Genomic DNA, 14,812 nt, shown 5'->3' with positions numbered 1-14,812 from the left:
ATTATCTCCAATAATTACACCTAAAATAAAATGCACCTTCTGAACACTTTGTTGAACACAAATTTCAACCCCTTCTTCTAGAATTTTTAACTCTTCTACAAGATTGTGAAATGAAACTTCATTTCCACGTTCTTTTAAATCCTTTGATGGTATAAACGCAGCAGTTAATATATAATCAAGTTTTGACAACAAGTGCTGTGGCATTGAAGGAAAGCTAATATAACAACCACATATGGAAAATGTATGGGTTCCAAGAGGATTATTAATTTGAAAATCATCCATGTAAAGGACATAGGGAATAACTAAATTGTACTGATATTTTAATAATTTAGTTTTATATAACTCACCGTTTGTAAAATTTTGTAAAACAGGTGAATTTAGGAATTTTTTGGAGTTTTCTAATGTCAAATCTAAGAGATTTGGAATTTTAAAAAGGGCACTTATCATGAATTTCAGTGGCATTATATAAATATTGGATAACTTTGGACCTAAACTGGGATTTCCGCTGATAACAATTTCCGAGACTTGATTGCTAATTACATAAACCTTTGGATCATCATAAAAGTTTAGTTCTTTTAAAATTTTTAAAAGTCTATATTCCGTTCTAGTTTCTTCGAAAGGATTTTTACAAAAGTTTAGTAAGTACCTTAAGTCTTCATAATTTGGATGATCAGTTATATATTTTTCAATTGTACATGAAATGGATGAAAGCAGAATTGAAACAGAATGTTGTATTTCTATAACATGATTTCTAGGCATATAGCTTTGACCATGTAATTGTAAAGACAGATATAAGGTTTTCTTTTTCAAAACATTTAAATCCTTTTCTATTGTATTGTTGTTAATAACAGTTTCACTGTTTGTATAATCATTTTCTTTTGATGATGACATTTCAACTGGCACATTAATGGCTTTAACCATTGGTGGAGCTTTTGTGTGATTCTTGTGAAGTTTTTCTAAATGAATTCTGAATGACGTAAATTTTGTAAATGTTTGCTTACAGTTGTCCTGAACGCATTGTACTTTTAAAAATTTAGTGGACATTAAATGGTCTGTTTTCAAATGAGCTATTAAAAGATTTGCCTTATCAAAATGCTTACGGCAACGAAAGCAAATATACATTTTGAATTGTACTTTAATTATTGTTGCAGAAATTAATAAGTGAAGTCAAATTAACTGATTTTATATCATATACAGTATTAATTTCATAAAAATATTTTTGGATAAAAATCCATGGAATTTGGCAGGCATTTGGATATTTTAAAGAAAGTGCATGAAAAATTTTAAAACATGTATCTAAACATTCGAGGAACGATTGAAATTTTAACAAATTGTGGTTAAAAAAAACATAAAAACCTTTTATATTGAAATCGGACAAACCCTCCACAATTATAAATGGCTGTATAGTTAATCCAGCATTGTAATACTTTTCAGTGACTGTATCAATTTGCCTTTTATAATCGTTAATTGTCGGTAGTCGCAGTACGAAACTTTCCTGCGAATCAGCTATTGTTACTTTTTTTCGTAATTTACCGTTTCCACATTTAAACCTAGCAGGTGATGGTAAAACTGAATTCAACAGTATTGCGTATATATAATCTTGAGCATCTGCAACCGAAATATAAAATAAATATTACTTTTAATGTTTATGATAAATCAGGAATTAAAATTTACCTATGCTGCTTGCCGTCAAAACATTTGCGAAGAGTTGTTTGCAATGTTCGTTATGAATATTTTTCCCATAATAATTGTAAATTTTTTTCTTAAATTGGTCCCATTTAGAAAGTAGAAGATTGCCTTTCTGTGGATACATAATATCGAAATCAATGTTGACCTAAAACGAAACATTAGTATCCATATACAAATAAATAGCTCATGGCTACTTACCAATTCTGAAGCTCTTGCATCGGACAACTTCGTCCATTCAAGGAGAAATGTATGGCTACTTAAATTTTTTATATCTCTTTGCCGTATGTTAAAAGATCTTTTCCATTTTTCGCAGATCGATCCCCAATCATTACATTCTCTTAGTAAGGAAGCTTTCAATGAATTTTCAACTGATTCATCAATTTCGGGAACATCTTTGTTACAAAAATTAGGAGATGTGTGAGTTGCTGCTTTGCTTGTGCTAGGCTCGGAAATCAAAAGCTTTATTCTTTTGGACTTCTTGTTTCTATACTTGGCATAAAGTTTTCCGCTTGCGTTGTTCTTTCCTTTTCTTGAAATGTAATAATAATCCTAAAAATAAAGACATATTATAAGTTAAGAAACTACATAATCAGATACGTTGTTTATATTGTTAATCTTACCCTCATTTCGTTTTCAAGAGGAAAAACGGAACAAATTTCATCCAATATGCGCATATAGTCTTGAGTGTAAAGAGTAACATTGTTGGTTAAAATATCTTCAATAATTATATTAATTATATCATCTCTTTGCTCGTCACTTAATTTCTTATTAACGCTACTACATTCAAGCGCTAGTTTCCCCTTCGAGGTATGTGTTAACAATTCCGTTAGATCCTATATTAAATAAAAAAACTACATTAACTATGCTTACACAAATATTACTCTTACCTTACCTCTGACAAAATTCCTTTGGCTTTTGAGCAGTTCGAACCTGTAGTGTCGGGAGTACCAGGAGTACTTGCAGGTGTCTCGTTGCGTTTCCACCATTCACCTATTTTAGATGGAACTGACATAGTTTCGTCATCAATCCCGAGCTATTGTTATGACAATATTAATACTGAGTTCAACTCTGTAAAACAAATAATACGTACCTTTCGTTTTTTCCAAGCAAAGAGCTTTTCTCTGAATTCAACACGCAGTCCCAATGGTGGCACTGCTTCCTTTAAATCTTCTTTTTTCAAGTACTGCAAGCTGCGAAATGTTACATGTGATGCTAAAAGAACAAAAAAGAAAATTCTTTGTTAATTACACTGATTAACTGAAAAATTCATTTTTATTTACTTACCTTTTAATTGTTCAAAAAGCGACTCCATATTTATTCCTTTTAAGAACTCCCTTAACATATAATCGTCCTCATTGTTTTCCGCATCTTGACTGCTGCAATGGTTTGTATCGCGAACCACAACAATATTGCCATCGATTTCTAACAACTCACCAATGATATTTTGAGGATCTTGCGAATTATTATTCATTTTCAATAAATTTTTTGCACAATGCGTCCTTTCTCTTTCAATAACACGGAAAAAATGGTAAATATGCAGCCGATTGCACACGAGTAAAAAAAATGACAACGGTGGTGCATGATTCATACACGGTAGTTGCTAAAATGGCAACGATCGTGTACGATTCATGCACGTCGGTGTACAAAGTAACAACGGTGGTGCATCATTATGCAGGTGGTGGTGCATAATTCATACACGACCGGTGTCATATTGACAACGACCGTGTGTGAATCATGCACCACCGTTGTCATTTTTTACTCGTGTGTAATCGGCTGCAATTACCAATATTACAAATGGACAAATTAAGCACGGCTGTTGTTGGTACCGAAAGTTGACCACGTCTCGGTGTCAATTTGAGCACGTTCGTGCACAATTCACCAACAGCCGTTGTTGAAAAATATAACAACGGGTCGTTGCGAAAATGACAACATACGTGCTTGATTTCGCAACGGGATTTTTCCCTCAGTGTAGGGTATCATAAAGTCGGCACCGCCCGACTTAAGGATTTTCTTTACTGGTTAGCCATCAAACTGTAATTTGATATTAAATATATCCAAGGTTGTCATCAAATTCATCACCAGCAAATTTAAAGCCTTTTCATTCAATCTAACCTAATTTTGTTTTTATTAGGAAAAACGCAGGTTCGACAAATTCTTTGAAATCCCCCAAAAATATATCGAAACATCATTTTAATGACCATAATTAATTATGACTTGAATACTAGTTCGCCATTTAAAAAAGAGTAAAAGAGATGCAAATGGGTAGTCTATGTGAGCTGTGGTTTCCATGGAATTTTATATTGTTTTCAATACTGGTTTCTGAAATAGTTTTTTTTCACAAATCTAACTTCTATGCTCGAATATTTGTTTGTAATTTGATTTGATTACAGATATTATTTGCATTTTTGGAGCATTACATTTGAAAAGAGTTAATTTTTTTATTATATCATTTTCGAGCAATTTACTTCAATTGTTGTTGTGGTTGCTATTTTAATTCTTTGTGCTTGAATTATTATTATAAATTAATGTTTTTACAATTGTACGCATATTTTGACTAACTACAATTACAACAATAAAACACACGTATTTGGTTTTTGGTAAATTATCGCTTGACTTGGCAAAACCTTGACCATTCTGTTCACCGGCCGATTTGATGTTTTTTGATTTGAGAACTTTGTCCACAGTCGCCGTGTTTGGTCTGTGGAACAATTCACATTTTGTGCAACAAGTGTAGCGTTTTATTTTATAGTTTAATTTATTTTTAGTATTTTTAGGCTGTGCCGCTGTCTTTTGTCTTCATTTATTAGTTTGCCTGACGGAACATTGTCACCTTTAGTCATCTGTCATCATCATGAATTTTGACATCGCTCATAAAAGGCAATTTACAGAATAAAAGCTTTGAACTGAAATGAGACAATTTTGAAAGTCCGTTTTTTTTTCGTTTTGTCTAAAGACACAGTGTTTGTAGCCTAAGTCGGTGCGGTAAATTCAACCGAGACGAACATTTTGTGCTCACCTCCTTTGTAAATACTTACTATTGCTAGATAATTTTCTTTCGGTAAGGAACCCACACATATTAATACAATTGAGAACGTGATTAGGGCCTTCAGGACGCGAATTATAGGGGATGCCGTTACAACAAAAATAAATATTTCAAAATATGAAATTGTGGCCGCTCATTCTGTCAGATGTGGTGCATTTGTCAATATGTGGGCCGGTTTTTGAATAATTTTGGTAGGTCGAATTTTAATTCAATCAGAACAATAATTAAATAGAATCAGTCGGTGGTACCGACACATGCAAAGCCCCAGCTAATGTTCGGTTATTATACCCTCAGCCACATGGCTAGAGAGGGTATACCAAAACGTGCCTAGCCGAAATAATGGTTTTAGACCCTAGGTCACTTTAGGCCAAATCCGTTTCAGGATATTTGGAGTCGATCTAGCTATGTCCGTCCGTCCGTCTGTCTGGCTGGAGCGCACGATAACATTCGAAGGGAGTATCCGATTTGGTCCAAACATGGTACATCGAGATAGATCGAGTTCGGAGATGGGCAATATCAATTCACTCCTTCTGGTACCTCCCCCACAAAAGGTCGAAATTTTCAAAGAAAAATATTTTACTGTACAGAAAGAGAAAGAATACTCCGATTTTGCTTCAACTTTTCAACTCAGTTCTACGTCAGGTGCGAAAGTGGACAATATTGGTCAAACGCATCAAGTACCTCCCCCAGAAAGGATCAAAATTTTGAATATTTATAACTCGTATAAAATCATACACCACAATATTTTTATTAACCCAAGGTCTTGTGTGAAGATAGATAATATCGGTTCACTAATTCTGGTACCACTCCCACAAAAGGTCAAAATTGAATATCCATAAAGCTCATAAAACGCGAAATTAACATCCGATTTCATTCACACTTGGCACATCTTCATATTTCTATAAACACAAGATCTATTATAAAGATGGTAGAGATGGGACCATTTCTTCTGGTACCTCCCCCACAAAGGGTCAAAATTTAGAATAGTTATAACTCGTATAAAATCTATATATATAAAAGAAAGTTGTGTTAGTTACTACGCTTATAACTTAAGAACCGCTGGACTGATTCTAACGATTCATACAAATTCGGAATTGTCTCCTGTCCGAAAAGGATAATATACAAAAAAATCGCGTAAAAATGTGATACATTAACATTTTCATTTTGACTTTTGAAATGTACAATAGTAATGTTTTATTTTGCATGATTTTTTCCATTTTGACTTACTTTTTTCTAATGTACATTTGTAGTGTTTTTTTATATTTTATTTTTGAATTCGAATATTAATACCAATTTATTTAATTGACTTGATTTCTTGAGAACTGAAATAGATGGCGGGTTACATGGAAGTGTAGTACCGAATTATGTGGTGGCGTAACGGAATAGACGATATCGAAATAATTTAACGCGGTCACGCCAAAGTTAAAAGATAAATTATTTTTCAAAATCGCTAAAAAATCAAGAAAAAGAGATCTTATTGCAAAAACTCTCAAATCGGGAACAAATCGAAAAAAAATTTCTATGGAATCGAATTTTAAAATAATAGTACATTCTATTGACAAACTTAAGGAGGATCTTTAAATATTTGCTGTAAAAAATCAGAAAACAAGTTGAAAATTTTTTCAATTTGTTATTCTTCTTTTGTCAATTTTTTTCAATTTGTATTATCATATTGAATTCAGTGGATTTTTTGTGAACAAAATAATGATTTCTATCCTTCCAGAAATTCTTCCCAAATATTCAAGATAACTTAAATCGCTTTTGCAGGTCATGATATCGATCATAACTCACGGATAAGGGTACAAACCGATTTCATATTTATATATCCATCGTATGATTTAAGCTATTTTTGGGGTCATGCCCACTTTTTTCATTTTTGGCCTTATTTGGCAAAATTTGAAATTTCCAGAGTAGGGCCCATATTGGTCTTGACCACATTTATCAATTGATTTGGCTAAAAAATTGTATATACGCTATCCTGGTGTATGGAACCATCATACAGATAATTGTCACCTAGGAATTTATTTAAGTAAAGCCCCCACATTGGAGTATCCCCAAGTCCACTTTCACATCTAATGTGTGTTCAGAAAAGAAAATGTTGTATTCTATTGAATTTGTAACCCCCAAGAGAATATTGGTTGAGAACATAGATTTGGGATGCACATCTATATGAAATAAATTATGAAAACATGGACAAATTACAAATATAAGAAAGTAGCACGGGACAGAATATTTGTTGAATCGTCGTTGAATTATACTATGATAAAAATATGGACTTACAACTTACAATTTACAACCAACTTACAATTTAAATGGCAAATGAAATTAATTCCCATGGGTGTAAAATTGCTATATTTTTGATTTGGTCTCTGTTTGTCATATTGGATTATAAGCGGTAGAAGAAAGTTTTCAATGTAGGTCGATATTTCGGAGTAGTGCCCATGTAAAGGTACCTCCTGATTTTACCATATTTCAAAAGATTTGGCTAAAAATGTATATTTGGGTGGAATCTTACACAAAAATTGCAACATATCTACAAATTTTAGAATTTTCTCCATGTAATAGTACCCCCTCAAGTCCACGGCTTAAATATAGGTATAGGTATTTTAAAACACTTTTAATCGACCAGTACGTGAACAGATATCAGTCATATCTGTGAATAATTATACTTTGACAAATATGCCAAATAGACAAAAACTACAGGCCGGCAACGCGGACCGGGCCAGCTAGTGTGATATAAAAGTCTGATTGTCTTAAAATTACACACATCACAATATTTTTAATAACCCAAGGTCTTGTGTAAAGTGGCATATATCGGCCCACTCCATCTGGTACCTCCCTCACAAAGTTTAAAAATTTTGAATATCCATGAATCTTATATAACGCGAAATTAATATTCGATTCCTTTCAGCCTTGGCACATTTCAACACTTCTATCAACACTTGATCTGTTCTAAATATGGTAGAGATCGGATCATTCCTTTTGGTACCTCCTCCACAAAGGGTGCAAGTTTTAAATAATCAAAACGATTATAAAATCCGAATTAAGCATCCGGTTCTCTGCATACTTCACACATCCCAATATTTCTATTAACGCAACATGTGCAGAGAAGATGGAATATATCGTTCCACTCCTTCAGGTACCTTCCCACAAAGTGTCAAAATTTTGAATATCCATGAAGCTAATAAATCGCGAAATTAATATCCCATTCCATTCAAACTTTCCATATCTCAATATTATTATTGATAAAAGATCTGTTATGAAAATGATAGAGATCGGACCATTTCTTCTGGTACCTCCCCCACAAAGGGTCAAAATTTTGAATAGTTATAACTCGTATAAAATGTGATGTAAGAATCTGATTGTCTTAAAATTACACACATCACAATATTTTTATTAACCCAAGGTCTTGTGTGAAGATGAAATATATCGGCCCACTCTGGTACCTCACCCACAAAGGGTCACAATTTTTAATTTTCTGTCATAACTTGCGAAACAAGTTCATTGACTTGCTATATCATAATATTTCTCTCAACCAGAAACCTGAGACGAATATGGAATTTAGGAGTTCGTATGAAATTGGATATAAATGTTCGGTTTTCCTGTAATTTTGCTCTACCAATATTTTTATCAGTATTAGATGAGGTATGAGAATTGAATACTTCGGTCAACAATATCTGGTACCTCACGAACATTTTATGTATTCCAAACAATATATTCTAAACCTGTCACGTCGCAATATTTATATGGCTGAGGGTATAGATCTGTCGGCAAAGCCGACTGATATTTATTTACTTGTTATTCCAAATTTGGTACTTGAAGGAGTGGTCCGTTCTATCCGTTCTTCATACCAGCGGAAATAATGATTTGTGCGAAATTTAAAGTTAATCGAACTCTTATTTTACATTTTATGAGAGCCATTCAAAATGTTGACCCTTTGTGGGGGGAGTTACTAGATGGAGTTGTCCGATATCTTCCATACTCACAACAGATCTTTTTGTTAATACATATATTGGGATACGTTTAATTTGAATCTGATGTTTTATTCCTGACCCTTTTTGGGGGAGGTACAAGATGGATACTGTCCATTTTCGCACCTGACTGGTACAAATATTGGGATTTGCAAAATTGGACCAAATTAAACGATTTTTTCTTGTTGTATAAGAACACTTATTTTCTATGAAAATGTTGACATTTTGTGTGGGATTTATCAGAAGGAGAGGACCTTTATTGTCCATCTCCGAACTTGGTCTGAATTTGACAATAATATTACGATGTACTAAATTGGATTAAATAGGAGTTATCGTGCACACAAGCCAGTCACCCAGACAGACAAAAGGACGGGCGGACACCCCTCAATAGGCAACAAATATCCTGAGACGGATTTGGTGCAAAGGGACCTAGGGTCTAAAGGCGCTACTTCAATTTCAGAAATTCAGATCTATTCTTCACCCGATATCAGATTTGGTAGAATTTGCAAAACCACCACCACATCTCAATCATAGATACCAACTGAGATCTTAATATCACATTTGAGGATTCCAGCCCTATTCCTTTAGCCAATACAAAAGTAGTACTTTTCTTACCATATGTCCAGACTACACGTGAACAGTGGCCCTAATACCAAATTTCAAATTTTCAGCACTATCTGTTCAGTCAATACCGAATTGTACCGGATATAGTACCATTTAGTACTTTTCGTACAATTATAGTGCACATTTTCAATACCACCTCGATATCTTAATTCCAGATACTACCAGAGACCTTAATATCAAATTTGAGGTTTCAAGCCCTATTCCCTGACCCAATTCCAAATAAAGTACCATTTAGTACTTTTCGTACAATTATAGTTCACATTTCCGAAACCATCTCCATATGTCCAGGCTACACGTGAACTGTGGCCCTAACACTAAATTTCAAGCACTATTTGCTCACCCAATACCAAATTGTACCAAATATAGTACTATTTAGTACTTTCCGTGCATTTATGACACACAATTCCAAAACTGCCTCCATATGTTAATTTCAGATACCAACGGACAACTCAATATCAAATTTGAGGATTCCAGCCCTATCCCTTCATCCAATACTAAATTTAGTATCATTTTATACTTTTCGTACAATTATAGTACATATTTCCGAAACCAACCTCCGTATTTCAACCGCAGACACCAACAGTGACATTCACATCAAATTTTACCCCATATCCTTTCACCCAATACCAAATTTAGTACATTTCGTATAATTAAAGTACACATTTACGGAACAACCTCCATATGTCCAAGCTACACATGAAGAGGGAGCCTTATATACAATTCCAGATTTCAACCACTTGCTGCTTACCCAATACCTCTTTTTCGCAAACCTACCACCAAAAGCGAAACCAATACCAAATTTCAAAATCCCAGCTTCATCCGTTCACCCTAAAAAAAAACTATTTCACTTTTAGGACCACCTTCATACATCAAACTCAATTTCCAACCTTGTTTCTCATACCAAATCCGTTCAAATAATACCAAATGGTACCATTTTAGAAGTATAGTTCAATTTTAGAACTTTTTCGTCACCATAAAGTTCGAATTTCCAAAAACCCTTTGGTACATCAATTTCAGAAGCATAGCTCATTCCTCTTGTCCAATACAAAGTATTCTTAGTCAGTTAGTGATTTCACTACTCTTTTTAATATACATAGATAGATAAATAATAAGAAGCTAATAAATGGTTTTAAAATCCACAGCTATTATTGTCCTTGTAATAAGAAACGTTTTTAATTCAATGATTGTGATAGTCCTTGAAAAATATTTTTTTTTATAAATACGCGATTACGATATTCTGTAAATATACCAATCCTTGAAATAATATTTTGTACAAAAAAAATCCCGAGTTTTTCCCAACTCTAACCACTGTGTTACAATTCTATTTGCAATCCGAAGGAACGAAAAGACACTTGACTAACTTGTGGCTGCTTTTGATGTAGTTTTATTTTTGTTACACTTCCTTGCTTTGAATGCTGGAATTTCGATGCTCGCCGAATCATTGGTTGATTTGAGAATTTTAGTTTAGAACAGTTGTTGAAGTGGTGGCTTTTCTGCGATGATGGTACTTGGGAATGCATTTCAGTTGATTTTCTTGCGCTTGTTTGCTGTTCGGCACTGTTCTCCGTCTAAACAGCAATAAATCTTTTATTAAGTGAATAATTATCAGACATGGGAATAGGCCCCATTAAAACTCACACAGAAACACACAATAAACTAAGCGTATTGGAAGGTATTATTTGCAATACAGGGTGTCACAAAAATGTGTATAAAAACCAGTAAGGAAAGCTCAAAAGTCGGGCGGGGCCGACTATATGATACCCTACACCACTATGCATATTTAGTAGAGCTCTTGTAAAAAGGTTTATACAGGGCATTTCAGAGCTATATAAGATATTTGGTACAAAATCAAAATCTATCTAATTATATCGTGCATTTTACGAACTATAGCTATCTCTGAACCGGGTTTCTCCAAATTTGTGGTATTAGCTTCTAGACTGAATTCGGTCTTATGTACGAAAATTCAGGTGATTTGGGCTGATATTGACCATTTAGTGCACAATTAACCTGAAATCGATAGAATAATGTGAAGAGTATGCTATGCTTTGCTATATCCAAATCTGAACAGATTTTGATAAAATTAAAATCGACTATTTTTGGGCTTTATCTGATATCTGGTACCAAATATCATTCCTGTGAAGAGTATATTACGAATGTAAGGGACTTAAAGAGCAAATCGGATGAAACATATATATGGGAGCTATAGCTATATCTGAACCTATTTTTACTAAAATTTGTGTACTTGCTTCTAAGCTGGTTTCGGTCGGATTTGCCAAAATTGATGCTATTACGGCCATTTGGTGGTCAATCACCCGAAATCGGATGAAGATATATATTGGAGCTATATCCAAATCTGAACCGATTTCGATAAAATTTAAAACAGCTATTCCTGTGCTCCATCTAATACCTGGTACCAAATATCACGATTGCGGAGTGAATATTACGAATGTAAGGGACTAAAACACTAAATCGGATGAAATATATATGGTTGCTATATCTATATCTGAACCTATTTTCACTAAATTTGATATACTTGCTTCTAGGCTGAATTTGGTCCGATGTATTAAAATTCAGTCCATTTGGGCTGATATTGGCCATTTGGTGGTCAATTAACCCGAAATCGGATGAAGATATATATGGGAGCTATATCCAAATCTGAACCGATTTCGATAAAATTTAAAACAGCTATTTCTGTGCTCCATCTAATACCTGGTACCAAACATCACGGTTGTGGAGTGCATAGTAGGAATGTGAGGGACTTAAAGATCAAATCGGATGAAAGATATATATGGGAGCTATAGCTATATCTGAACCGATTTTCTCCAAATTTGATATACTTGCTTCTAGGCCGATCTCGGTTGGGTGTGCCAAAATTCAGGTAATTTGGACTGATAGTGGACATTTGGTCCACATTTAACCCGTAATCGGGTGAAGATATATATGGGAGCTATATCTAAATTTGATCCGATTCTCACCAATTTCAATAGGGTTCGTCCTTGGGCCAAAAAAATATTGTTTGGAAAATTTCATCTCAATCGGATAATAAATGCGACCTGCATTTTGTTCACAAGAATACATGGACAGACGGACGGACGGACGGACGGACGGACGGACGGACGGACGGACGGACGGACGGACGGACGGACGGACGGTCGGACGGACGGACAGACGGACGGACATGCATAAATCGACTCAGAAAGTGATTCTATGAAGGTTCTCAAAAGTAACTATGGGTCTATCTCGTTTCCTTCTCCATGTTACAAACAAATGCACAAAGACATAATACCCTTACCACTATGTGGTGTAGGGTATAAATAGAGTTTTTGAAAAATTTATAAAAATATATATCCGGAAATATATTTGAAAAATTGTTAGATTTATAAATATTATTAAAAATCCACGATTATTGCACTAATGGGCATTGGAAATTATATGTTTTAACATATATGCATATATAAAGGGGCAAATAAATTAGTGACTGGCTAATTCATTAACGCCCCAGTGACACGGCTAGAGCTAGAATCTTGAAATGTTGGTGGGTAGGGGTGATAAAGGCCTGATTTTTGGAAATTCGAACTAAAAGTTTATGAAAACTACTAAAATGTACTAAAAATGTAATACTTTGTATTGAACAAAGGGAATGAGCTTGAATTCTGATATTTGGAATGAGAGTCGCTGATGGAGTGCATTCGAACTTTAAGGTTACAAAAAGTTCTAAATTTTTAACTAATCTTCTAAAATTCTACCATTTGGTATTATGTGAACGGATAAAACTAAAAACTTGAAAATTGGCATGAGAATCAATTTTAAGATGTGAGTTTGATATATGAAGGTGATTTAGGAATTGTGTACTAATTGTGCGAACTTTACAAAATTTGAAACAGTTTGATGTAGGGTAAACGGATGAAGCTGGAATTTTGAAATTTTGTGCTGCGGTCCCTGTTAGTGGTAGCTTTGTGATAAAGAGGCGGTTTGGAAATGTGTGCTATAATTGTAGGAAAAGTACTTAATAGTATTAAATTCCGATCGCTGCTGGTTTACGAAAATCTGAAATTTGGTATTAGGGTCGCTGTTCATGTGTAGCATGGACAAATGGAGACGTTTCGAAATGGTGTACTTTAAATGTACGAAAAGTACTAAATGGTACGATATTTGATCTTGGTTGAAGGAATTGAATTGAAATCCCGAAATTTGGTATAGATGTCACTGTTGGTGTCTGTGATTAAGACATGGAAATGGATTTGTACTTTAATTGTTGGAAAAGTACTATGTGGTACTGACTCTGGTATTGGGTGAAGGGATAGAAATAGAATTCTGTACTATAATTGGTTGAAAATTAAGGTCTCTGTTGGTATGTGGTGGTGATTTTGTAAATGCATACTATAATTGTACGAAAATTACTAAATTTAATTCAATTTAGTACAATTTAGTATTGGGTGAACAGGTAGTTCTTGAAATCCTAAATTTGGTTTTAGGGTCACTGTTCATGTGTAGCCTGTACAATTGTGGAGGTGGTTTCGAAAAGTACTGAGTGAAATTATATTTGGATTTGGGCTAGGCAAAAGGGATAAAATTCTGAAATTTGTTTTTTAGATTACTGATGGTATCTGTGATTGAGGTTTTGCGGTGGTTTGGAAATGGGTCCTTCATTTGTAGGAAAAATACTAAATGTTCCTACATTTGGTATTGGGTGAAGCTATCGGGCTGAAATCCTCAAATTTGATGTTGAGGTTCCTATTGGTATCTGGAATTGAGATATGGAGGTAGTTTGGAAGTATGTACTATAATTGTATGAAAATTACTAAATGAAACAAAAATTTGGTTTTAGTTGAAGGGATAAAGATAAAATTTTGAAATTTGATGTTTAGAAACCTCTTGGTATCTGAAGTTGAGATTTTGCGGTGGGTTTGGAAATTCGTACTATATTCGGTCGAAAAGTACTAGACTGAATCCCGAAAATGTATGTTGAGCTCTGTATTAGTATCTGGTGGGGGTTTTGCAAATGGGTGCTATAATTCTTCGAAAAGTACTTATTGGTACTAAATTGAGTATTGAATAAAGGGAGAGAGAGCTGAAATCTCGAAATTTGATATTGAGGTCTCTGTTGGTATCTGATGATGAGATCTAGTGGTGGTTTTGCGAAAATTACTAAACAGTATTCAATTTGGATCACTGTTGGTATTTAGAATGAAACGATGTAGACTGTTTTGAATAAGCGTACTAAATTTTGTATTTTGTAAAGGGATAGAGCTGGAATTCTAAAATTTAATATTGAGGTCACTGTTGGTTTCTAGGGTTTACATATAGAGACTTTGAAATATTTTTGACAGAAAAAATGAAAATTGGACCCATTGTGCAATAATTTTATTAAAATATCTTCCATGGTGAAAATCAAAATTAAAGATTTTGAAGAATTTTTTGTGCAAAAGGAAAATACTTCTGAGAATTATGTACGTTATATAAAGTTTTGACTGAAAAATTTTGT

General features: G+C 33.9%; 1 protein-coding gene across 1 annotated transcript; it reads right to left on the bottom strand.

Annotated features, from left to right (window-relative positions):
• Positions 1–476: 476 nt before the first annotated feature.
• LOC131804737 (uncharacterized) lies at positions 477–3,655 on the bottom strand. Its single transcript, XM_059127863.1, has 7 exons — positions 2,974–3,655; positions 2,780–2,901; positions 2,582–2,722; positions 2,310–2,522; positions 1,888–2,238; positions 1,675–1,834; positions 477–1,608 (listed from the first exon to the last, which is right to left on the bottom strand). The coding sequence occupies exons 1-7, from the start codon at positions 3,275–3,277 to the stop codon at positions 1,136–1,138; spliced, it is 1,764 nt and encodes a 587-aa protein (XP_058983846.1). The 5' UTR covers positions 3,278–3,655; the 3' UTR covers positions 477–1,135.
• Positions 3,656–14,812: the final 11,157 nt, after the last annotated feature.

The sequence above is a fragment of the Musca domestica genome, unplaced genomic scaffold (assembly GCF_030504385.1).
Source record: "Musca domestica strain aabys unplaced genomic scaffold, Musca_domestica.polishedcontigs.V.1.1 48, whole genome shotgun sequence".
In the NCBI taxonomy this organism is placed as follows: domain Eukaryota; kingdom Metazoa; phylum Arthropoda; class Insecta; order Diptera; family Muscidae; genus Musca; species Musca domestica.
Note: the sequence above shows the minus strand (reverse complement) of the source record. Positions and strands in the feature narration are given on the sequence as shown.

Excerpts from the sequence above, each read along its gene's own strand:
- LOC131804737 (XM_059127863.1), bottom strand. The coding sequence starts at position 3,277 with ATGAATCATGCACCACCGTTGTCATTTTTTTTACTCGTGTGCAATCGG. Across the intron at positions 2,523-2,581 it reads CCAAAGGAATTTTGTCAGAG|GATCTAACGGAATTGTTAAC; the intron begins GTAAGGTAAGAG and ends TATTTAATATAG. Across the intron at positions 1,835-1,887 it reads ATGCAAGAGCTTCAGAATTG|GTCAACATTGATTTCGATAT; the intron begins GTAAGTAGCCAT and ends GTTTCGTTTTAG.